This window comes from Pleurodeles waltl, chromosome 9 (genome assembly GCF_031143425.1).
Source record: "Pleurodeles waltl isolate 20211129_DDA chromosome 9, aPleWal1.hap1.20221129, whole genome shotgun sequence".
NCBI classification, from domain to species: Eukaryota; Metazoa; Chordata; class Amphibia; order Caudata; family Salamandridae; genus Pleurodeles; species Pleurodeles waltl.
In genome coordinates this window covers 692,610,427-692,635,690 of record NC_090448.1, presented here as the reverse complement: position 1 = coordinate 692,635,690, position 25,264 = coordinate 692,610,427, and the positions used below count along the sequence as shown (strand labels likewise).

The window sequence follows — 25,264 nt, the reverse complement described above, 5'->3', positions numbered from 1 at the left end:
AATGTACACTGGCATCAGTGTGCATTTATTGTGCTGAGAAGTTTGATACCAAACTCCCCAGTTTTCAGTGTAGCCATTATGGTGCTGTGGAGTTCGTGTTTGACAAACTCCCAGACCATATACTCTTATGGCTACCCTGCACTTACAATGTCTAAGGTTTTGTTTAGACACTGTAGGGGTACCATGCTCATGCACTGGTACCCTCACCTATGGTATAGTGCACCCTGCCTTAGGGCTGTAAGGCCTGCTAGAGGGGTGTCTTACCTACACTGCATAGGCAGTGAGAGGCTGGCATGGCACCCTGAGGGGAGTGCCATGTCGACTTACTCGTTTTGTCCTCACTAGCACACACAAGCTGGCAAGCAGTGTGTCTGTGCTGAGTGAGAGGTCTCCAGGGTGGCATAAGACATGCTGCAGCCCTTAGAGACCTTCCTTGGCATCAGGGCCCTTGGTACTAGAAGTACCAGTTACAAGGGACTTATCTGGATGCCAGGGTCTGCCAATTGTGGATACAAAAGTACAGGTTAGGGAAAGAACACTGGTGCTGGGGCCTGGTTAGCAGGCCTCAGCACACTTTCAATTGTAAACATAGCATCAGCAAAGGCAAAAAGTCAGGGGGCAACCATGCCAAGGAGGCATTTCCTCACAAATGGTTTTACATCTTGGACAGTGACCACATGAAAGTCTTCTGACAGAATATAATAATTTAGTGGTCTGATATCTAGAACAGGGCAAAGGGAGCCATCCTTTTTGGGAATAAGTATAGGGAATATACCCCTGTACCTTTTTGATGAATGGGAACTAACTCTATTCCTCCTTTCTGAAGGAGAGCTTGTACCTCTCGACTTAATAGTCGTAAATGTTCTACAGAGAGTTTGTGCTTTCTGGGTGATAAGTTTGGAGGTGTGTTGATGAGCTCCAGGCAATAACCATGGTGGATAATATACAATAGTTAGGAAACAATTGTTTTAGGCGCCCCCCGACAGGTGTTGTGTGACCAGGGGAATGAGAAAAGAGTCATTGCTTTGAAGTGGAAGGGGAGATACTTGTGGATACACCTTTTCCTCAACCTTCGGAGATGTTTCCCCTGTATGACCCTCCACAAAAGAGGTAGAGGAGTCTGATGTCTGCTTATTGCTTTGTTTGAAGGCATGTTTACGAAAGGGGCCTTGAATACCAGAAGTTTGAAGGGCTCCCACTGACTTTCAATATCAGAGTCCTTTTTCATTTTCTCTAACACTTGGTCCACCTCTGGATCAAAAAGGTGTTCCTGACCAAAAGGGGAATTAAAAAGAGTTTGTTGAACCTCAGGTTTAAAACCTGATATACACAACCAGGCATGTCACCATAATAAGACACTAGTGTTTATACCCCTTGCAGCTGTATGTGCTTTGTCAAGAGCACATCTAATAGAGTTACTAGATATCAACGTGCCCTCTTCTACAAGCTGGTGTCCTTTCTTTTTAAACTCTTCTGGGAGATGTTGGATAAGGTCTTCCATCACATCCCAGTGTGCTCTGCTGTATCTTGCCAACAGTCCTTGGGTGTTGGCAATTCTCCAATGATTGGCTACTTTAACCCCCACCCTTTTGCCTGATGCATTAATACGTTTTGACTCCTTGTCTGGAGGAAGTGCATCTACAGACGTTTTGGAATTAGCTAGTTTACAAGCATTTGAAACTACCAGGGAGTCTGGAGAAATTTGTCCTCTATTATAAGCAGGATCTGAAGGAGCTGCCTTGTATTTTTTTTCCACTCTAGCTGTATTTATTCGTGCACGGAAAGGGTCTTTAAAAATGTCCCCCGCATGTCTTATCATACACTTTAACATGGTCAGATATTGGGATGCCCTGGTGGTAGAGAAAAGGGTTATGAATAAGATAAAAAATCATCTTCTATAGGGTCCTTCCATAATGGGACCCTATGACATGCAGCTGCCCTAGCAACCATTTCGTTGAAGGATGTGGCGGCATCTGGTGGAGATAGTTTAGCTGGGTATAAATCTGTATCTGTATCCCCTGATGGGTCAATGTCATATGTCTCCTAAGTGTCTAATGGTGGCTGCTGTGCATCTTGACACCCCCTCGATCCTCTACATAGGATTCTGGAGATCTTCGTGGAGTTCCCCTTATTATACCTTCAGCCTCAGAGTGTGAATGGTGTGGTGAAGTAGGTGGAAGAGATGATAGTAAAGATGGAGGTATTGGACTGGTGGCCATCTCCTTCCCCTTTATCTTATGAGGAGGTGTCTGCACAACAATAGCCTCCTCAAATTAAGTCTGACGTTTCGAATGAGATCGTTTTGCAAAGATCTGACAAGTATTTTGTTCAATGTTTCGGAATGAGCTTCTCTGTCATAGTTTGTAAGATAGGTTTGGTGCCAAAACTGTCCTTTTCGATACGAGTGTCTAAATTTTCGATGCTGAAGAGGTTTTAAGTTTTGGTGCCGAAATGGTCAGTGCGATGTTGGAACCGATGACAGCTTTGGCTGGGTCGATGGCGAAACCTTTGGAGCCATTTTATAGGCGGGGTCTTTAGGCTTGGCTTTCGGTGCCGCGCCGGCAGGCGGGACATCCTTGGTAATTGTTCGGTGCCGACCATGGCCCAAGGGCAGTGGTGGTCCAGAAGCCTTATGTTCGGTCAACGCCAAATGTTTTTCGTCAGATGTAATATGGGCCTTTGTACTCACTGCGTGCTGTGCCGATGGAACGTCTTGTGTCTGCACTTTAGTTTCATTCTCCAAGTCGTATTTGGAATCTGAAATCGATAAGGACTCCTCTCCTGTCGCAAAAGCATCATGGATTTCCACCTGTGGCTCAATGTCTTGGAGACTTAAGATGTCCGGTGTCTCTTCTAGTTCTTTTCGCATTTCTTTCCAACGCGCCTAACAATCCTGCAGCGTTTTCTTCGATCGAAATGATCAAAACGCTTCACAATTTTCTTTGTTGTGATCCGGCGATAGGCAGAGGTTGCAAACACAGTGGAGGTCTATGTGGGGATACCTGGCATCACACCTGTGACAAAAATCGAAAAGGTGTCCATTCCATCAGCAGCGCATTTCTTATGCATATCGATCTATGAAATAATGGAGGCCCGACCAGGCAAGACCGAAAGGCCAGGAACAAAAGTCATTGACCCAACAAAGGGAGATTTGCTTCTGCTGTTCTCTGTATAGGAAAGGGATGTGAACGAAAAAAATACGGCCAAGCATGGGATTGTTAAGTTGTTTCGAAAGGTGCCCGAAAAGGTCTCGAACTGGAGCATCGAAGAACACGTCCGATTGGAAAATGTCACTTACCCAGTGTACATCTGTTCATGGCATGTAGTGCTGCAGATTCACAAGCTAAGCATGATTCCGCAATCTAGTGTTGGGCTCGGAGTGTTACAAGTTGTTCTTCTTCGAAGAAGTCTTTTCGGAGTCACGGGATGTGACGACTCCTCTCAGTCGTACTGCGCATGGGCATAGACTCCATTTTAGATTGTTCCCGCAAAAGGGTGAAAGAAGAAGTGTAAGAATATAAATATGGTATAAAAGTAGTAACTACAAAATATATGTCCATGCAAATGTAAAAGTATCTACATATGTACAAATGATAAAACTTACAACCGCTACAGGCTTCCGGGGAGGAGGGTGGGTGCATGTGAATCTGCAGCACTGCATGCCACGAACAGATGTACACTGGGTAAATTACATTTTCCGTTCAATGGCATGTGTAGCTGTAGATACACATGCTATGCATAGACTACAAAGCAGTTAATTCTCCCAAAAAATAGCAGTGGCTAACGTGTAGAAGTTGAAGTTGTTTGAAATAAAGTTCTTAAGACAGCTTAGCCAACATTGGCATGTTGCTTTGAAAATACATCTACACAATAATGCTTTGTAAATGTCTGAGGAGTAGACCATGTGGCAGCTTTACATAGATCAGCCACTGGTATGTTTCCTAAGAATGCCATAGACGCACCTTTCTTTCTAGTAGAATGTACTCTAGGTGTGATCAAAAGTTGTTTTTTTTGCCTTAATGTAACATGTTTGTATGCATCTAACAATCCATGTAGCTAATCCCTATTTAGAGATAGGATTGCCTTTATGTGGTTGCTGAAAAGCAACGAAAAGTTGTTTTGTTTTCCTAAAATCTTTAGTTCTATCTATATTGTACATTAGAGCTCTTTTGAGATCAAGAGTATGAAGGACTCTTAATGCAACCGAGTCTGGCTGTGGAAAGAAGACTGGCAATTGCACTGTTTGGTTTATGTGAAAAGGTGATATTACTTTTGGTAGAAATTTGGGATTTGTTCTAAATACAACTTTATGTTTGTGCACTTGGAAAAAAGGTTCGTCAAGAGTGAATGCTTGTATTTCACTAACTCTTTGTAATGAAGTACTAGCTACTAGGAAGGAAACTTTCCATGTTAACAATTGAATCTGACAAGAATGCATGGGTTCAAAAGGTTAGATTCCAAGTAGGAACAGGTGGTGTTCTAGGTGGAATAATACATTTTAATCCTTCCATGAAGGCTTTTATAACTGGAAATCTAAATAGAGAGGTGTGTTGAATAGTCTGCAGGTATGCTGATATTGCAGTAAGATGAATTGTAATGGATGAGAAAGCTAAATTAGATTTTTGCAAATGAAGTAGATAGCATACAATATTTTGAATTCATGCTATAAGTGGATCAGTATTTTTAGATTGACAGTAGTAAACAAATCTTTTCCATTTGTTAGCATAACATTGTCTAGTGGTAGGTTTACGTGCCTGTTTGAGCATATCCATGCATTCTAATGGAAGTGTTAGGTATCCAAACTCTATGACTTCAGGAGCCAAATTGCTAAGTTGAGAGCACTGGGGTTTGGATGCCTGATTTTACCTTTGTTTTGTGTTAACAAATCCGGTCTGTTTGGAAGTTTGGAGCGAGGTACTACTGACTGGTCTAGGAGTGTGGTGTACCAATGTTTTTGTGCCCATATTGGGGCTATGAGTATCATGGTGAGAGATGTCTGACGTAGTTTGTTGACCAGAAAGGGAAGGAGTGGGAGAGGGGGAAAAGCATAAGCAAATATCCCTCACCAACTGATCCATACAACATTGCCCTTGGATAGGGGATGTGGGTGTCTGGATGCAAAGTTTTGGCATTTTGCTTTTTCGCTTGTTGCAAATAAGTCTATTTCTGGTGTTCCCCACTTTTGAAAGTACTCTTGAAGTACCTGAAAGTGAATCTCCCATTCGTGTGTCTGTTGGTAGTTCCTGCTTAGGCGATCCGCTAGCTGATTGTGTATTCCTGGAATGTATTCTGCCAATAGATGAGTGTGATTGTGAATTGCCCATTTCCATATTGTCTGGGGTAAAAGGGACAGTTGAGATGAATGTGTACTGCCTTGTTTCTTCAGGTAATACATGGTCGTCATATTGTCTGTTTTTATCAGAACAATCTTGTGTTTGAGAAGGGGTTGAAATGCTTTTAGGGCAAGGAACACAGCTAATAATTCTAAATGGTTTAAGTGAAAAGTTCTTTGTTTGGAATCCCATTCCCCTTGAATGGTAGGGTTGTTGAGATGAGCTCCCCAACCTATCATTGATGCATCTGTTGTTATTGTGGTCTGAGGCACTGGGTCTTGAAATGACCACCCCTTCATTAAATTACTGAGATTCCACCATTGAAGGGACGTGTGCGTTTGGCGGTCCACCAACACTAGATCTTGTAATTGATCCTGTGCCTGAGACCATTATCATGAGAGGCATTGTTGTAAAGGCCTCATATTGAGTCTTGCATGCGGTACTCTGGCTATGCAAGATACCATCATCCCTAGAATTCTCATGATAAATTTTACAGTGTATTGTTGATTTGGCTGTATTTGTGGTAAGAGATTTTGAAAAGCCTGTATCCTTTGTGTATTTGGATATGCTAGGTTTTATTTGCGTATTTAAAATAGCACCTAGGTAAGGTTGTACTTATGCTGGTTGAAGGAGAGATTTCTGGTAACAGAGTGAACGCTAGCGTATGTAGGGTCTCTATTACGTACTGAGTGTGTTCTTGGCATTGTATAAAATTGCTTGATTATATTAGCCAATCATCTAGATATGGAAAGACATGAAGGTGTTGCCTTCTTAGGTAGGCTGCCACAACTGCTAGACATTTTGTGAACACTCTTGGAGCTGTTGTTATGCCGAATGGCAGAACTTTGAACTGATAATGTTTTCCTCCTGTGACGTACCTGAGGTATTTTCTGTGAGCTGGATGGATGGTTATATGAAAATACGCATCTTTGAGGTCTAAAGCAGTCAAGTAATCTTGTTTTTGTAGTAGTGGAATGACGTCCTGCAGAGTTACCATGTGAAAATGTTCTGACAGGATGTATAGATTCAGAGATCTGAGAACTAGGATGGGCCTGAAAGTGCCATCCTTTATGTGGATAAGGAAGTATAGTGAGTATACTCCTGTTCCTTGTTGAGAATGTGGGACCAATTCTATTGCTTGTTTTAGTAGCAGAGATTGTACCTCTTGTTGTGTTCTGGGGACAATCTATGGTAATGTGGGGGAATGTTTGGAGGGTAGAAATCAATTCTATGAAATAGCCATTGCGGATAAGTGACAAGACCCAATGGTCTGTGGTGATGTTTTGCCAATGAGAGAGGAATTGCTGTAGTCTTCCCCCACAGGAGATGTGTGAGGTTGAGGGATGGTAAATAAGTCACTGTTTGGATGGTGTAGTGACTTGTTTAGAGGTTTGGAACTTGCCTCTGTTTCTAAAATATTGGCCTCTTTAAGGCCCTCTAAATCTCCCTCTCTGATATTGTTGCTGCTGCTGTCCGTGCTTTGCCTCGGAGGTAGAGGCTTCAGAGGATTGTGGTTTGAATCCTTCCCTACATTTTTGCCTGCGAAAGGAGCCTCTACACGGTGCTGTGTATAATGCTCCCATTGCTTTGGCAGTGTCTGAGTCTTTCCTCAGCTTTTCAATGGTCGTATCGACCTCAAGACCAAATAAATGTTTTTTGTCAAAAGGCATGTTCAGTACTGCCTGTTGAATTTCTGGTTTAAAACCATAAGAACGTAGAAATGCATGCCTTCTTATAGTATTGGCAGTATTGACACTTCTGGCTGCTGTGTCCGCAGCATCAAGGGCAGACCTTTTCTGATTATTGCTTATGGCCTGACCCTCTTCTACAATCTGCTGGGCCATTTTCTGACGTTCCTTTGGGAGGTGCTGTAATTGCAATTTTGCCATTGATTGGCCACCTGTGTGGCCTTGCTCTTCTGTATAAGATCTTTTGGGTTCCGAAGAGTGAAGCTTTTTCGGTCCCGAAAAAGGAGTTGGTCAAAATCAATCAACAGACTAGAAATAATGTCATGGAGCATTATATTGGATTCTGAGATTCATGTGATAATTAACAAAATTGGTAAATAGGGTTAACGGAGTTGAGCACAAAACGAAAAATAATGAGAATAGCAATAATTAAGCAGAGAAAAAGTATATTTGAGAACAGCTCGTTTGCAACCTTGTAACAGACAACACTCTACAATTTACATTTGTAAGATTGGGAGATACTGGGGAGTCTAGTCTTGTTAAAGGCAAACTAGTCATGCCTACTGTGTCGCCACCCTCACAACAAAAGCCACCAGGTTAATTTTTAAGACAGTTCTACACAGTGTTAGAAATTCAAACCATTAGGAACTTGGTGCAATTCTGAGGAGACCACAAGTGCTTCCCGAGTCATCTGCTCCTCTTTTTCTCAAATTCTGCCACCTAGGTAAAACAGGTTTAAATGTGAAAACTGCAACACAGTCAATGGGTCGAAGGGGGCATATCTGATACTCTTGTATACACAATTTACTTGGACCCATAGGTAGGTGTCTAAAAGCAGAGAAAGGTGGTCTTTTAAGTTGTACCTCACCTTGGTCCTGGAGGAACGGTACATCAGAAAGGACACCAACTGAAAATTAACACTGAAAGACAATATTGATACCTTTCCAAGTGATCGTAGTGACGATGGTCGAGGAAGGGGGCCATTAAACACCTCCCAGATAAGACAGCCCAGGCGCCACATATCTGCTGACCTGAAGGAGAGAACAATAACAATAACAATCAAAAGAGGCTGACCGTGACCACAGTAGTTGTTTCACAAGAATGCAAAAGTGACTCATGAATGATGAACACAGGACAAAGCATTATATGTCAGGTAAAGGTTGGCCACTGTAACAAAACCTTCAAAAATGCAGGTTAGTCCGATCAATGGGTTAAATAAATCTACTGCTGTTGTATCTCTGAAATTTGAAGGTAACATCTCAGTGGGCTTCCACAATGTTTTGTAATTTCCTATTTTATGCACTTTGTATTCTGCTGCATGGTGTCAGGCAATTACATGCTATCAACAGAATACTTTTACAGTATAGTTATTTATTAGAAATCCTCTTTTGCAACTTCAAAGCTCAGTATAATGTTTTGTCTTTTTACAACACTCTGCAATTGAGATAATTGCTTTTTCAATTACTTCAAACAGAGAATACAATCCATCAGGCGCAAATTAAAACTCAAAAGTATACATCCAATGAATCAAAGAGCAGAGACGTAGTTGAATAAACATCTATGACCTGCTCACTGTTTTGCATCAAATTACTCAGAGACTATAAAGCAGCAATTAAAGAGTAAAAAAAAGAGCATCTGGTCAGTGTACATCTCCAAGGAATAGGCTTTTCAAATCAGTGACATCCGTCACTGTCCGTTCTAAGAGTTACATGGGATACCCTTGCACCTTCTGTGTGTTCATTTTAAATGTTCCTCCATTGATGGCAACATTTCCAAAACTCATAAGGGGCTGCCACAAATGCAGAATGGTCAATACCTCTAGTGATCCTATCCCACTGAATTAAAAGAGTTTTTCTATGCACCGATTCCCTCTCCATGAGACAGAACCTATCCTCAGGGTCATCAAACCTACTGACTGCCTATTAACTCTCATACCCAGACCCATTTCTACCTGTCATCTGTATATCCACATCCCTAAGAAAGGAATTTTCCATCACATTTTTTAAATAAGAAAAAAAACAATTTGTACCCAACAGAAAAAAGGACTGTCAGGCCGATTACTAACCTGACAGTTTTAACATACCTTCTGAAAAGTTGTGAAACAAAACTGCAGAAACATCAAGAGACTAAAAATTGTTTAAGCCCACTGCAATCAAACTTCCATCTAAATCATGGCATGTTAAGTACATTAACTGGTTTGGGAACAATGCACTAAGATTTACAGACATAGGGTGCTGAATGCTTGAAATGTCTGCTGTGTGTGGCACCATAATCTTTTGACTCGGGCAGTGGTTCTTAACCTATGGTCTGGAGACCCTTGGGAGTTTACAAAGCCTGCTCAGGGTTTTCGCAACTGCTTTGAAAATTGAATAATATTAACAGATAATAAAGTGCACATAAAAAGAGAAGTAAAATTTAAAACTTTACGTACTGTAAATGTGAACAAATTTGAAATTGGAGGCGACCAATTAAATTAGTATGATCAGACTGATTCATGGGAGCCGTGCCAGGGCATCAAACAGAATCTATTATGGATGATGAGTGGCTTGAACTGAATTTATTAAGACCACGAGCTACATATTAAAATATAAATGTTGCTTTTGTGTTTATGAATCAAATCCAATTTTTCACTTATTAGTGTATATTTGTGACGAATGCTTGTTTCAGTATTTTGTGTGTATTGTTTTGCTGTTTAAATCATCGAAAATGCTTAAGCAGGGGTTCTCTCTTGCCAGTAATGACTCAGTGAGGGTGCCCAGATATCAGTAACTGTTCATTGGGGTCCATGGGTTCCATTTCCTATTCTTCGGACATGGGACCCGGAGTGTGGTTGTGGTTATTAATTCAAGATTTGTCTACTCCAACCACAGCCAGTCAACCACTTAGCTTCCAGTGAGCCCAAAATGCAGCAGTTCAAATAACATCAGAGTTGGACAAAAGAGATCACATTTCTGAAGCTAGGAAATCTCTTCAGTTTTTCTCAGTTAGGGACAACAATGTTAAACGCAACCTCAGCTGCTAGATGTGCAAGTATGGCTTGACGCCTGCACTATCTGGCCTACCAGATCTACTTCTGTTGTCCAAATACCAAATTAAAGAGTCAAGAGAAATGCTATTGTGCAGCATCCGGGTTAGGTTCAAGTCACAAGGGGGCTGAACACTCTCACAGTGTTAAGTCCAGTGCTATAGATCTCGAACACAGAACTTGTGGTATGTACCCAATCTAATGATGAATATAGATTGGCCTCCAAAACATACATGAATTAAGATAACTTAGTAAGACCTACACCATGATATTCCTGGGAGGTGCACCCAAAGTAAGTGGTAATTAACTAATCAGCCAACTAAACGTGTCCAGTTCTGCACCCAGAGACATCAAGGCACTACTGATCCACTTGCTATTTCTCTGTAAGTATCATTCTGCTTCTTGCGTCTTCTTCAACATTTTGCTCACTGGGCAGATATAGGTGCAGAGATTATTGGGTTTCTTGCTAACAGCGCAGAATGTATTGTAATTGCTCCCCTTCGCTTGTTTAGAAAATATATACTTAGTGGACTGTTCTTTTGAACCAGACCTGAGATTTCCTTGAAAGGTAGAAGAAACGTTTTCAGTGTTACATGAAAAGCCCTAAGATCCAGGAAGATCCAGTCCCAAAGATTTTGAATTGGACGAAGAAGAGTGCTGGCTCCACGAGCAGTCTCATGACCTTACTCTCGAATGACACCAGCAGCCACACAGAGCCGAGCGCCTGGCCGCAAGAAGCTTTAGAGACCTCTCCCTCAAAGCCTTCGGGTTCATGGCCCAGCACTCAGAGCACGACTTCGCTTTGGGTCATGTTTGCGCTCCAAGAACCAAAGACACCAGAGGTGTGGATCCTTCAGGGAAATCATCCGGGACAGGTGTCGTAGGGCTTGAAGTTGGTCTTTCATGATGACATACTGGACGCACCAGGAGGTCAAAAAAGCTTTGACAAAAGTCGATAAGGCCAGTCAAAAAGGGACTCTGGGGTAGTTCTTCTTCAGGCATGTACGTGAGTTGGCGCAGTAACAAAAGAATTAGTGTCAGTGTGCCGGGGTGGCACCTATATATATGACCCGCAACGTCATATCCGGCAAATGAGATGCCAACAACGGATGCGCCAGATAAGAGAGATTACTATTAACCAATCCAATAATACTCATTTTAGTGACCTCCAATTCATGAATGTCAGAGCCTGTCCAGCATTATTTGAAACTATGACCTGTAGGTGACGCATAGATTTCGGAAGCAAGCATTCCCTTGACTGACGTATCAGAATGCAAACCTTGCCTACCTCGAAAGAGAGCATAGCCTACTTTGCCCAGAGCACATCCCACTTAATCCCAGTACACATCACATTTCGTCCCAGTACACATACCACTTTTCGCCTGTGATTCTGCTGTTGTCAATTTTCTCAGGCGGGTCGTACTTCTCAAGTTCTAGGATACCCTTGCTTGGAGGAGTTTCAGCACCCTCGGTGGCCAAGAACATGTAGTCCAGACCACCCAGCTTCCATTCCCCAGCTCGGTCCACAAACACAGAACCCACACAAACATTGTTGTGGATGAGGTTGCAGTCATTCACCAAGAAGCTAATGGCCTTCTGCAAAGGAAGCACAAAGAATTCAGAGTTACTCCCAAAATGTTCTTAATTTTAAGGGGTGTTCAGTCAGAGGCTACTTTACAGACCTGCTATTCTATATGCTGAGAAGCTGTTTAGAGACTTTGCTTAATCTTTCTTACTCTGATTGTAACTAACAAAGATAATTTGTGCACAAATTCAGACTATGAACACTTTTATAAAATCTTAAAGCCAGAGTTACAGTTTTGTGGCCCTGCTGCAAGGAGACTTTGCCCAACTATTTACAGATGACAGTCCAAATTCAAATTTATTTCCGAAATGCAAAGTTAAGTAAAACTGTCACATTTTTGTACAATAAGAAAATTAATAATAAAAGTGACCAATGAACTAAGACAAATAAAATACTTAAAAATGTATCACTAAAAGTTCAGGAGGACCATACAATACATGTTGCAGAACGAGTGTACGCTTATAAAGTAAGACAACCATGAACAATGAACTAAACGTCCAATCCCCTCGGCTGCATCCTATACAACTTAAAATATCATATTCTGTCACTCATTTTGAAACTGCGTGTGCAAAAGTTACTTAAGTGACAGTGCTTCTTGTGATGTCCAATGTCCCACCAAAGGTCATTAGCCCATTCAGTCATTGCGACTGTCAGCCCTCCCATTGACCTTTACTCTAGCATCAAATATTTTAATGAGCTTTACTGCCCGAATGTTTAGGCGCATGTTTTCTGGAATTAAGGGCAACTTTGACAGCGTGTCTGTACGTATGTACAACAATCAGATTGAAGGGTTCACGTAGTTACCTCCTACTATCAGGTAGCATTGCTAGACAAATGCACAATTCATGTGTTAAGGTCTCATTTCCGGTGGCACACAGTCTGAATTCTGAGGACTCTGCTTTTTTTTTTCTAACTAAACTGTGAGACGGTTCAAAGTTGGTTGACTTCCGAGCGGGAGGTGCATAAACTTGAGCTAACACAATAGTGAAATACAAAAAGGATACCCTGAAATAGTGGTAGAAAGTGGTGGGGGAGAGGGGAGAATGACCATTACTTCATTATCCACTTGGAGCGTGTAGGAGGCTGGACTGGCTTGTAGTGAGTACCAAGGGGTACTTGCACCTTGCACCAGGCCCAGTTATCCCTTATTAGTGTATAGGGTGTCTAGCAGCTTAGGCTGATAGATAATGGTAGCTTAGCAGAGCAGCTTAGGCTGAACTAGGAGACGTGTGAAGCTACTACAGTACCACAAGTGTCACTTGCACAATATCATAAGAAAACACAATACACAGTTATACTAAAAATAAAGGTACTTTATTTTTATGACAATATGCCAAAGTATCTTAGAGTGTGTACCCTCAGTGAGAGGATAGGAAATATACACAAGATATATATACACAATAGCAAAAATATGCAGTATAGTCTTAGAAAACAGTGCAAACAATGTATAGTTACAATAGGATGCAATGGGGACACATAGGGATAGGGGCAACACAAACCATATACTCCAAAAGTGGAATGCGAACCACGAATGGACCCCAAACCTATGTGACCTTGTAGAGGGTCGCTGGGACTATTAGAAAATAGTGAGAGTTAGAAAATTAGCCCCTCCCAAGACCCTGAAAAGTGAGTGCAAAGTGCCCTAAAGTTCCCCAAAAGACAAAGAAGTCGTGATAGAGGAATAATGCAGGAAAGACACAAACCAACAATGCAACAACTGTGGATTTCCAATCTAGGGTACCTGTGGAACAAGGGGACCAAGTCCAAAAGTCACAAGCAAGTCGGAGATGGGCATATGCCCAGGAAATGCCAGCTGTGGATGCAAAGAAGCTTCTACTGGACAGAAGAAGCTGAGGTTTCTGCAGGAACGAAAAGGGCTAGAGACTTCCCCTTTGGTGGACGGATCCCTCTCGCCGTGGAGAGTCGTGCAGAAGTGTTTTCCTGCCGAAAGAACGCCAACAAGCCTTGCTAGCTGCAAATCGTGCGGTTAGCGTTTTTGGACGCTGCTGTGGCCCTGGAGGGACCAGGAGGTCGCAAATTGGACCAGGAGAGAGAGGGGACGTCGAGCAAGACAAGGAGCCCTCTCAGCAGCAGGTAGCACCCGGAGAAGTGCCAGAAACAGGCACTACGAGGATGCGTGAAATGGTGCTCACCCGAAGTTACACAAAGGAGTCCCACGTCGCCAGAGACCAACTTAGAAAGTCGTGCAATGCAGGTTAGAGTGCCGTGGACCCAGGCTTGGCTGTGCACAAAGGATTTCCGCCAGAAGTGCACAGGGGCCGGAGTAGCTGCAAAAGTCGCGGTTCCCAGCAATGCAGCCCAGCGAGGTGAGGCAAGGACTTACCTCCACCAAACTTGGACTGAAGAGTCACTGGACTGTGGGAGTCACTTGGACAGAGTTGCTGGATTCGAGGGACCTCGCTCGTCGTGCTGAGACGAGACCCAAGGGACCGGTAATGCAGCTTTTTGGTGCCTGCGGTTGCAGGGGGAAGATTCCGTCGACCCTCGGGAGATTTCTTCAGAGCTTCTAGTGCAGAGAGGAGGCAGACTACCCCCACAGCATGCACCACCAGGAAAACAGTCGAGAAGGCAGCAGGATCAGCGTTACAGAGTTGCAGTAGTCGTCTTAGCTACTATGTTGCAGTTTTGCAGGCTTCCAGCGCGGTCAGCAGTCGATTCCTTGGCAGAAGGTGAAGAGAGAGATGCAGAGGAACTCGGATGAGCTCTTGCATTCGTTATCTAAAGTTTCCCCAGAGACAGAGACCCTAAATAGCCAGAAAAGAGAGTTTGGCTACCTAGGAGAGAGGATAGGCTACTAACACCTGAAGGAGCCTATCAGAAGGAGTCTCTGACGTCACCTGGTGGCACTGGCCACTCAGAGCAGTCCAGTGTGCCAGCAGCACCTCTGTTTCCAAGATGGCAGAGGTCTGGAGCACACTGGAGGAGCTCTGGACACCTCCCAGGGGAGGTGCAGGTCAGGGGAGTGGTCACTCCCCTTTCCTTTGTCCAGTTTCGCACCAGAGCAGGGCTAAGGGGTCCCTGAACCGGTGTAGACTGGCTTATGCAGAATTGGGCACATCTGTGCCCAAGAAAGCATTTCCAAAGGCTGGGGGAGGCTGCCCCTCCCCTGCCTTCACACCATTTTCCAAAGGGAGAGGGTATAACACCCTCTCTCAGAGGAAGTCCTTTGTTCTGCCATCCTGGGACAAGCCTGGCTTGACCCCAGGGGGGCAGAAACCTGTCTGAGGGGTTGGCAGCAGCAGCAGCTGCAGTGAAACCCCAGGAAAGGCAGTTTGGCAGTACCAGGGTCTGTGCTACAGACCACTGGGATCATGGAATTGTGCCAACAATGCCAGGATGGCATAGAGGGGGCAATTCCATGATCTTAGACATGTTACATGGCCATATTCGGAGTTACCATTGTGAAGCTACATATAGGTAGTGACCTATATATAGTGCACGCGTGTAATGGTGTCCCCGCACTCACAAAGTCCGGGGAATTGGCCCTGAACAATGTGGGGGCACCTTGGCTAGTGCCAGGGTGCCCTCACACTAAGTAACTTTGCACCTAACCTTTACCAGGTAAAGGTTAGACATATAGGTGACTTATAAGTTACTTAAGTGCAGTGTAAAATGGCTGTGAAATAACGTGGACGTTTTTTCACTCAGGCTGCAGTGGCAGGCCTGTGTAAGAATTGTCAGAGCTCCCTATGGGTGGCAAAAGAAATGCTGCAGCCCATAGGGATCTCCTGGAACCCCAATACCCTGGGTACCTCAGTACCATATACTAGGGAATTATAAGGGTGTTCCAGTAAGCCAATGTAAATTGGTAACATTGGTCACTAGCCTGTTAGTGACAATTTGTATGAAATGAGAGAGCATAACCACTGAGGTTCTGGTTAGCAGAGCCTCAGTGAGACAGTTAGGCACTACACAGGGAACACACACATATAGGCCACAAACTTATGAGCACTGGGGTCCTGACTAGCAGGGTCCCAGTGACACATAACAAACATACTGAAAACATAGTGTTTTCCCTATGAGCACTGGGCCCTGGCTAGCAGGATCCCAGTGAGACAGTGAAAACACCCTGACATACACTCACAAACAGGCCAAAAGTGGGGGTAACAAGGCTAGAAAGAGGCTACTTTCTCACAGAGCGCACCAGTAATTGTAGCCCAGGATACCATCAGTAAACAAACTTGCATACCCTGAATACTAGTCAGCAATCACGGACTGTCCCCACTTATTAGAAAACAATGAATACATGTCAGCAAGATTTAATACATTTCCTGGTAGGTGGCAAGTTTAAATCTACATTTTGTTTTTCTAGAGTGGCAAGACTTTGCTCATGTTTGTGTAGATGTTGTATATCTTTTAGCACACCACCGTAGGTGGCAATCACCATTCCCCTCACAAACATTGAAAGCATCCCATACACCTGTATAGCGAGCAACAGAGTTTAGTGTTTTTTTTTTTTTTAAATCAAAGAATACCTAAACCACTGGCAGTAGCATTAAGTAAGACTGCACAGGTCAGTTTCCTCATTCTTTTGGCTCTTGGATGCTCACTCCTGCTGTTCCAACTGCCTGCAAAACTCTCTTCAATACGATCAACTCAGTCATCTTGGAATACATGTAACTTCAATTCAACAAAACGCACTGTACTTCCCCAAAACCCTCAGTCCCTCAATATCATTCAATCAGATTGCTAATCGACTTGAATTTTAATTAAAAAGTGTCAACCATCACATCTATGCGAGCACTTGGGTTGAATCTCAATACCACGGTCAACGATGTGTCTAAATGTCTACACCGTATCGACAAATGATTTCCTATCAGAATGCAGTTCCATATAGGAAACCAAACCATAACTTTTAATATTTACTTATATCCGATTTCAGGTGTTTGTTTTTTTTTCTTCCAATTTTCAGTCCCTAAAGTAAAATGATACCATACTGCGTCTGTGGGGTTAGATGACTGTAAATACCTAGCAACCCGAGGAGTGTGGGCATATTTTTTGTGAGCGGTGTATACAAAACAAGGAACCATTTTTTCTGCCTCTCTCCCCAATTCTCTAATCCCTTGTTCATGGTTGGGAATTCTTGGTGGCCCTGGGAAAATAGTGGGATTTAATTAAATGGGGGAACTCACAAATAATAGTTTGGGAAATAATGAACCACTGGAAGGAGTATATGGAATAGAAGTCTTGGCTGTTCATTTTCATCCTATTGTGGGAGATATTACGAGTCTTGAAAATCATAGAACAATGGGACATGGATATAGAGTATTAAAAGGTGGAACAATGAGGAAACCTTCATCTACCTATTGATTTATGACTGTAGCATTAAGGATGGACTGAGGTTGTATTCTCTCTAATAGTTATCTTGGGGTGAATGGATGTGCAAGATTTGGATATTGAAATAAAGAATTAAAGAATAAAGATGCAATACCATCCCCAGAGGTGGCTCTGCGAACCAACATCACACCAGAAAGTCGTGCAGAACCAAATGGGCAAAGTGCCCATCCCTACAGACCTGACTGTCCAGGTAGTAGTGTTTGGTAAACGTGTGCAGGGATGCCAAAATGGCCGCCTGACAGATGTCAGTGGAGTGGAACTTCATTGCTGACACAGCTTTAGTTCTGGTAGAATGAGCACGCAAGCCGTCAGGGGGTTTCTTCTTTGCCAATGCGTAGCACATTTTAATGCAGAGTACAACCCATCTGGAGATGGTTCTCTTTTGCACTGCCCAACCTTTCTTCGCACCCACATAACCACCAAACAAATGATCATCCACCTGGAACTCTTTGTTATAATCTAGGTAGAACGCCAATGCTCTTTTAAGAGTCAGGTGGTTGAGTCCCTCCTCTTCCTTAGAAGGATGCGACGGTGCGTAAAAAGTAGGCAAGTTTATGGATTGGCCTACATGGATGCACGTAAGCACTTTTGGGAGAAAGGAGGCCCGTGTGTGAAGCACCACTCTGTCAGGATAGACTGGTGAGGTGGCTGAGATGACAATGCCTGCAGCTCACTCACCGTGTGGGCAGATGTAATGGTCACAAGAAAGGCTGTTTTCAAAGTGAGAAGCCTGAGAGGACAACTGTGGAGAGGTCCTGCAAGGGGCGCACATCAGGAATGTCAGAACCAAATTCAAATTACTTGGGGAATAATGAACGGGGCTTGAGGAAATATATAACTGAGGCCTTTAAAGAACCTACTTATAACAGAAGATTTAAACAAAGACTGGCCAGGCAGCCGTAAGAAAGCAGATACTACAGACAAATAACCGTTGAGTGTGTCCAAAGCAAAACCCTGCAAGGCCTGTGAAAGTATGAACAAAAGAACCTCAGAGAGAAGGGTTCAACGGAGTTGTCTGTGCTCCATGCCACAATTTTCTTCCAACAACAGGAGTATACCGTTTTGGTGGAGGGACGTCTGGCTGCCAATGTAACGTTACAGACTTCAGGCGGAAGTTCAAAAGCAGTCAACTGCCACTGCTCCATCTCAACGCGTGAAGGCAGAGACTGGACAGGTTTGGGTGGAGAACCCTCCCCTGCTGCTGCGACAGAAGATCCTCCTGATGGGGCAGTGCAATCAGAGGATCGATGGCCATGCTCAATAGCTCAGGATACCAGACTCTTCATGCCCAGTCCGGAGCCACAAGGATTACTTAGGCCCAGTTGTTCTTGATCTTTATGAGAGGACATGCGGCCCAGCAGCCTCAGTGTCATTCTCACCGAAATCCAGGATAGAGGCTGAAACATTGGTATCATAGCCTGAATATCCTGGACTTGCTTCTCTGGAGGATAGGTCCAAAACTGCACTGTGCTCAGAACAGCTCAAATGAAAGGGAGGGTCTGAGAGGGAGTCAGGTGTGACTTCGGCACATTTATAGTGAACCCCAAAGATTGGAGAATGTGGGATACGACAGCCTGGGGCAAGCCTGCCTTCATCAGCCAGTCATCGAGATAGGGGAAGACTGAAAACCCTAATTTGTGCAGGTGAGCTGCGACCACTGCCATCACCTTGATGAACAACCGAGGGGCGCAGGTAAGACTAAAGGGGAGCATGGTGAACTGAAAGTGTTTGTGGCCTACCGTGAACAGCAAGTAACGTCTGTGGGAAGGCAGGAGAGGAATGTGAAAGTAAGAGTCCTGCAAGTCCAATGCTACCATCCAGCCTCCTGGGTCCTGGGCAGCTAGAAACTGAGCCAGAGTGAGCATTTTGAACTTCTCCTTTTTGAGGAAGAGACTGAGGGACCAAAGTTCTAGGATAGGGCGGAGGCCTTTGTCCTTTTTGAGCACCTGAAGATAGCAGGAATAACAACCACAGCCTACTTCTGGCAAAGGAACTCTCACTATGGCTTCCTTGGCTAAGAGAGCCCTTATCTTCTTATGGTGAAGCGCCAAGTGATCCTTTGTCATCCCAACATAGGATGGTGGCATGGATGAAGAGGTAGTCTTGAAGAGGAGGGTGTAGCCCCTATGGACTATCTGCAAAACCTAACTGTCTGAGATGATGGACTGCCAGCAGAGCAGGTGATGGCAACTCCTGTCTCCCACTGGTCCCTGGTGGGGACTAGTGAGACTAGGAAGGTTTGGAGGCAGCTGCAGCGGGGAGGGGCGACGGTGGACTGGCCGGACCGCTGACTTGCGCAACCGCATCTCACAGGGTGTGGGAGTAATGACCCAGAAAGGCATGAAGTGTTCACAGACCGCAATGCTGTGCTGGAGGAAGAAAACATCTTCTACCCAAGTTAGTCCAGCCTCTTGCATTCCCTATCCGGGGGTGCGGAAAGAAAGTCACCCTGGGATGTAGAGGCTTGGATAGCCAAGCTCTCAGGGGAGGGATGCTTACTTCAGGACCCCTGGGTCAGTTGGAGCAGGTCCATGGTAGCGGGAAACAGACCTGTTCACAGGTCCCCCTGTGCTGGGTTTGGACCAGGTATTCTGCAGGACATCGGTTAGAGCTTCATGGAAGGGCAAAAGGGATTCAAAGGATGAAGCCCCAGGCTGAAGCACCTGTCAGGAGGTTAGCCCTGACTGCCACTGAAGGCAGCTCAAGGCCCAGGATCTCAGCTGCTCTTCGCACCACCATGGAAGAGGATGCTCCCTCCTCCGTAGCTCACGGTTGGGGGGACAAAGCATGCCAGTGTCAGGGCAAGTATAAAGAGTATACAGATCTCAGGCTTCACCCAGGACTGTACGGCAGTCCAAGGGGTCTTGTAGCTGGTATTCTACAATACCCCAACCCATAAAATAAGGGTCAGGGTCTGACATAAGTCAAAGGTCCCAGTCGAAGTCATCGCTGGCGTCGCGCAACACCGGTCTGGCTCCATGTCGGTGTCAGCAATGAGGATGGGGTCGACATCACCCAGTGACACGGACGATGTCGGAACCAGCGGAGGGGAAAGTCGAGGGATTACGACCGATGCTGGTTCGGATCCAGGAAGAGATCCATAGGTACCCCCTGGAGCCAAAGCCGCTGGTGCGGAACCCGAGGAGGCCTCTTCTGACTGCGTAGGGCCTGAATGCGCTCCAGTGAAGTCAGACTGCCTAAAGACATAGCGCAAGGCCTCATAAACTGACTGAGTTGGGCAGGGGTTGCTCTGGCTCCCAGAAACTACATAAGGCATGTTGTAAGCTCAGACGTAGGCTCCTAGGACAGAGGTCTAGAACGAAGAAGCTCCTTTTTCCACACCTCGTCTGCCGATGGACACAGTGATGTTGAAGAACGCTTGTTCTTCTTTGACTTCTTCTTGTGCCTCGCCTTACCCAATCATCCCAGGGACTTGGATTGGGATGACAATGAAGGGGGACTCTACCACTGTTCTCGGGACCTTCCTCTCAATCGGGAGCAATGTGGAGCAGAGTGGTGGGCCCCATGGAGCTTTAGGGACTACCCTCTCAAAGCTTTGGGATTCATGGCCCTGTACTTGGAGCATGACTTCGGGTCTTGGTCACACTCCAGGTACCACAAGCACAAAAGGTGCCACTCAAAAACGGACATCGCCCTATGACAGAACTCGCAGGGCTTGAACCCAGTATTACGTAAAGACATCCTCAATGCAACAAGAAAGTCAACACTCAAAAATCTTCGACAAAAAGTTTAAAAAGATCAGTCAAAAAACAACTGACGAGTAGCTTTTCGTCGGATCAGCGCTAGGCTGGCGCAGAAAGAAAGAACTGATGTCAGCACCTATATAGGACACGCAGCATCATATCTGGCATGGACGATGCCACCGGCAGATGCAGAGCCGATCGACGCCACCTAACGGTGCCAAGGGGTACTGCTAAAAATTTTTTAAAAAAATCAGGATCCAGAGTGACGCCTGGGGGGCATTCTAAGGTAAGGAATCTGCAACTAGACATCTCTATCAAATACCTTTTATAGGTGGACACAACTGAAGAGTGCAGCATGCCCTACCTTGCTGCTATATATTCATCTAGAACACAATCTTGCAGAAAGTAGTTCAGAAAATGGAGGCCTTTCTCAGCAACTCATAGCGAAGTGCCACCAGGTCATAAAAGTGTTCTTCACAACAGAGGTACCTCCATTGGTATTTGTATAAAGTTTACAACCCCAGAGGTGTTGCTGAAGCATTTTTCAAATGACTAGCAAGCTACTCTGTTGGATGCCGGTGTTAGTGATTTAATCAGGCAGAATGGTTACAGTTAATCCTGATGTTTCCATTTGGTGTCACATCATTTGGCAGTAACTCCTCTCTTCAAAATTTTGCATTACATTTGTTTTGGTTCTATATCTAGGAGTTAACTTCATGTATTCAAAGTTAATGTTCTCTTTCCTCTACCCAAATGTTGGGAGAAGTTGAAGTGAGCTCCAAACAGTAACCTTGATCTAGTATCCAGTGGTCTGAGGTGATTTGCTGCAATTTGTGGAACACATTTTCAACACAAGTAAATCATGAATGCAGAATGCACCTGTGAAAAGTTGCGCTCCCATGGTCAAACAACTGCAAAAACATTTATAACACAACAGAAGCAGTGCTCATGTGACAATATGTGGCAAAAGCAACAGAATTCCCGAGAATTGTGTCGTGGGTAGAGAAGAAGCTCAATATAGAGAAAGAAAAACTGATACATGACAAATGTTTATCAGTACCATTAACAAAGTTTTACCTAATTATCCAAGTTAGGACAGGTAGAAATCATCAGTGAGTTAACAGTTACACTTAGGCACCAGGATAGAGAGCGTTTGTGTGTTTAAGATACACAGAAACTAAAAACAATACATGGTTTCAAAAAACGTTCCCACACACATTTTAAATGTTTAGCAGCTTATTCTTACCACAATTTGGTGGAGCCCCCATGAGATCTCCAGTTCATTCAGACCATCAGCATCAGCCTTCAACTTCAGATAGGTGTTCAATGGAGTCACTGACTCTGTTACAATGTACAGGAATTTCTCAGTCTGCCAGGGACATGAAATGAGAGCTTTTAGCAGGCTAGCTGCATCTTCAAAATGACATCACATTCTGCCAGACGACCAGAAGGAAAAATAATAGCAATACCGTAAAATTGCACCCTGAATTAGCTTTTTTCATACAAAAACAGAAGCATGAATGTCTGGAATATATGGATAATTTCTGTGTAAATAAACTCCACATATGATTATTCTATACTTTTAATATTGCTAGGAAGATGCAAATGCAATGTTTTTACTGTGATTAACAATACAAAGTTTGTTAGACTTGAGTAGGCCTTGTCGCGTTTTCAAACTTAATATTTTACAATGAGTGTGATGTGCAGTCCACCACTGACTTGTCTGCCCTTTCTCTGCTGTGCACGGAGGATCTTCAAATGTGTCCTTCACATTAAATTGTACAAAATTCAGTTAGCTCTATGGTTTTCCTTGCATTGTAACACTTTAAAATGTTTTCATTTCTGTTCATAACATTGCTGGAGAGATTTACAACTGTTTACAATTGAAGGCGCTTTCTTTGCCCAGATGGAAGTTGTAGGGCAGTACCCACTTTTTGCCATGGTTACCCTCACTTTTTGCCTGCTATCAGTATGTTTTGACTGTTTTCACTGGGATCCTGCTAACTAGGATACTTCTGCATATTCGTACCCATGATAAAAATGGTCGGAATCCAACCTCGGTGAGTAGGACCTGTTGAAGTCCGAAGCGGCATTGATCAACGCCGTTCCGGCTCCAGGTCGTCAGCGATGAGGAGTGGGTCGATGTCGATTGTGGGCGCAACAGACACAGGAGCGTTGATGTCTTAGCCGGGGCCGGGAAAGGTCGCATTGGTACGACCAGCGTCAGCACAGATCCGGAGGGTCCCACGGAGGCCAGGTCCGGAGCAGAACCCAAAGGGCCTCTATACGAGCCCCAGGCTCCAAAGGTGCCACAGGTGGTTCAGTCTGCCCAAAGCTGAGACGCATGGCCTCATAAAATTCCTTGAGATGAGCAGGTGTGGCTCTTGCTACTGGAAACTTGGGAAGGCACAGAGCAGACCCAGAAGTAGGTATCGTGGACGGAGGCCTTGAGCGTTGAAGCTCTTCCTGCGTCGTATCGGCCAAGCGACGGGGTGATGTTGAAGAATGTTGACCAGAATATCACGTAGAAATTTGGAATGGGATGAGGAGGAGTGGTCTCGAGACCTTACTCTTGAGCGAGACCAGGAACGACGCAGAGTCCCTCAAAGCCTTCGGGTTCATGGCCCGGCACTAGGAGCATGACTTAGGGTCATGGTCACGCTCCAGGCACCACAAACACATGCAGGTCCGTCACCGACATCATGCGGTGACAGGCGTCGCAAGGTTTGAAGCCGGTCTTTCCAGGCATCCCTCGAAGCACCAAATAAGTCAAAAAGACGACAAAAAGGTTGAATTTGGTCAACAAATTACCAAGGTAGCTCTCTCTGGATCTGCGCATGGCACTGAAAGAGAAGAAATGACGCTAGCGCGCCTGGGTGGCACATATGTACACCACAACATCCATGGCGACCACAATACCAACAAAGGACGCGGAGTCGACCAATGCCACCTAACGGAGCACAAGGGCACTGCTCGAAGGAAAATCTCTGGATCCAGTCTGACGCCTGGGAGACATTCTAAAGTAAGGAATCTGCAACTAGGAGACTATCAGATTAATTTATTTACTGCTAATCTGAAATATAGTAGTGAATGAAACATGATTGGACATTATTATTATTTGTTTTTAATATGTGATGGTTCTCGAGAGATGCTTGTGACAGCTTTAAGCACAATCCCTTACATAGACACTGAAGGGGCTGTACATTCAGAATTATGTTATTTACAGTGTTTCACTGTAAGTTTGAACAAAATATAATATTACATGTGTTGTTTAAGGTACAAAAATGAATTGGGTACTGTTCTATGGAAGATATAAAGGAAGTATTTTTTTACAGTCTCGCAAGACACTCTCGTGAGAGGTTGGGGAGAGGAAGCACAACCTAAGGAAGGATCCTGATTGGTTCTAAGGTATGTCTTTATTTTGAAGAAGTATAAATAAACAATATAGCAAGAGTACATGAGGCATTTGGAGACACCCGGGTTCTATACATCCACAAAGGCTTACACAGGCAGAGTTGGCTCGCTCTACAGAGCTAGACAACTCTATAGGGGCTTTAACGTAATTTGCTCCAGGAGATACTGTGCATTTACAGGTTCCAAGTGCACAGGCAGACAATAACGCTGTTTTTTAAAAAAAAAGTGCTATTTTGCAAGCAGATCAGTTTTTCTTCAGAGACTAGCAGCTCAGCTTAGGACAAACTTGTCTAAGCATGCAAGTTCTCACCTAGGCAGTCGTTTTTTTTCTGGGGGGGGGGTTTGCAATGTTTTCTCCTTTTTGTTTTTAAGGAGATGCTGTTTATGTTTCTATCACACCTTAAGCTCTATATTTTCATCCTAACCCGTTAAAAAAAAAAAAATCTTAAAATACCAAAAAAGTAATACAAATCTTTGAAAACAAATTTTTTTATAGATGTTGAAAACCGTTAACAAAAATAGCTCTTTTTATAGCTACCATACAGTTTAATGATCTATGTTTTGCTTTTTTTTTTCCTTTTTACCAACTCTCGTGAGAGCATCAAGATGCTTGCTCTCGCCCATATATTTTGCCAGCTCTCACGAGTTCTGCAAGAGTCTAAAAAAATGTTTTTAAATAGCCATCTGCTTATCATAGTACTTATCTCTTTCACACTTTATCTCAAAAACAAGCACTACAATATCCATTCCTACTAGCAGAATGTATTATGAACTCATCTCCTCATTTTTACTATTCAAAATCTTGCAAGAGTCCAGCGAGATCTTAAAAATTACTTAAAAACAATATACATTTATTTTCCTCTCAGGAGTTATCCCATTGACATCTCTTCAATAAACGTAGGGAGACTGCATGCCTTTTTGCTGTCCCTTTATATAGTTTTTTTTAAATTTCGTTTTCACTAACATTTCACAGTAAGCAATAGTGACTGCCATTTAATTTCAAACATTCCAACAGCCAGCCAATCAGAGCACTTGCTGACACAAAACTCGCGGGAACCAGGACATGAAGGCTCACAGGAAAAACTGGCCTCTCAACCAATCACAGACCTCCATGTTTAAATTTGTGCTCCCGCAGGACTCTCACAAGACCAACAGTA

General features: G+C 44.0%; 1 protein-coding gene across 1 annotated transcript in view; it reads right to left on the bottom strand.

The window, feature by feature from the left end:
- Positions 1-25,264, bottom strand: part of SCYL1 (SCY1 like pseudokinase 1) — a 1,332,837-nt gene that overhangs the window by 1,224,962 nt on the left and 82,611 nt on the right. The window contains exons 3-5 of the mRNA XM_069207794.1: positions 21,940-22,062; positions 11,419-11,642; positions 7,962-8,052 (exon numbers count right to left, since the gene is read on the bottom strand). Coding sequence (XP_069063895.1) covers positions 7,962-8,052; positions 11,419-11,642; positions 21,940-22,062 — 438 coding nt within the window. The remainder of the gene's footprint in view (positions 1-7,961; positions 8,053-11,418; positions 11,643-21,939; positions 22,063-25,264) is intronic.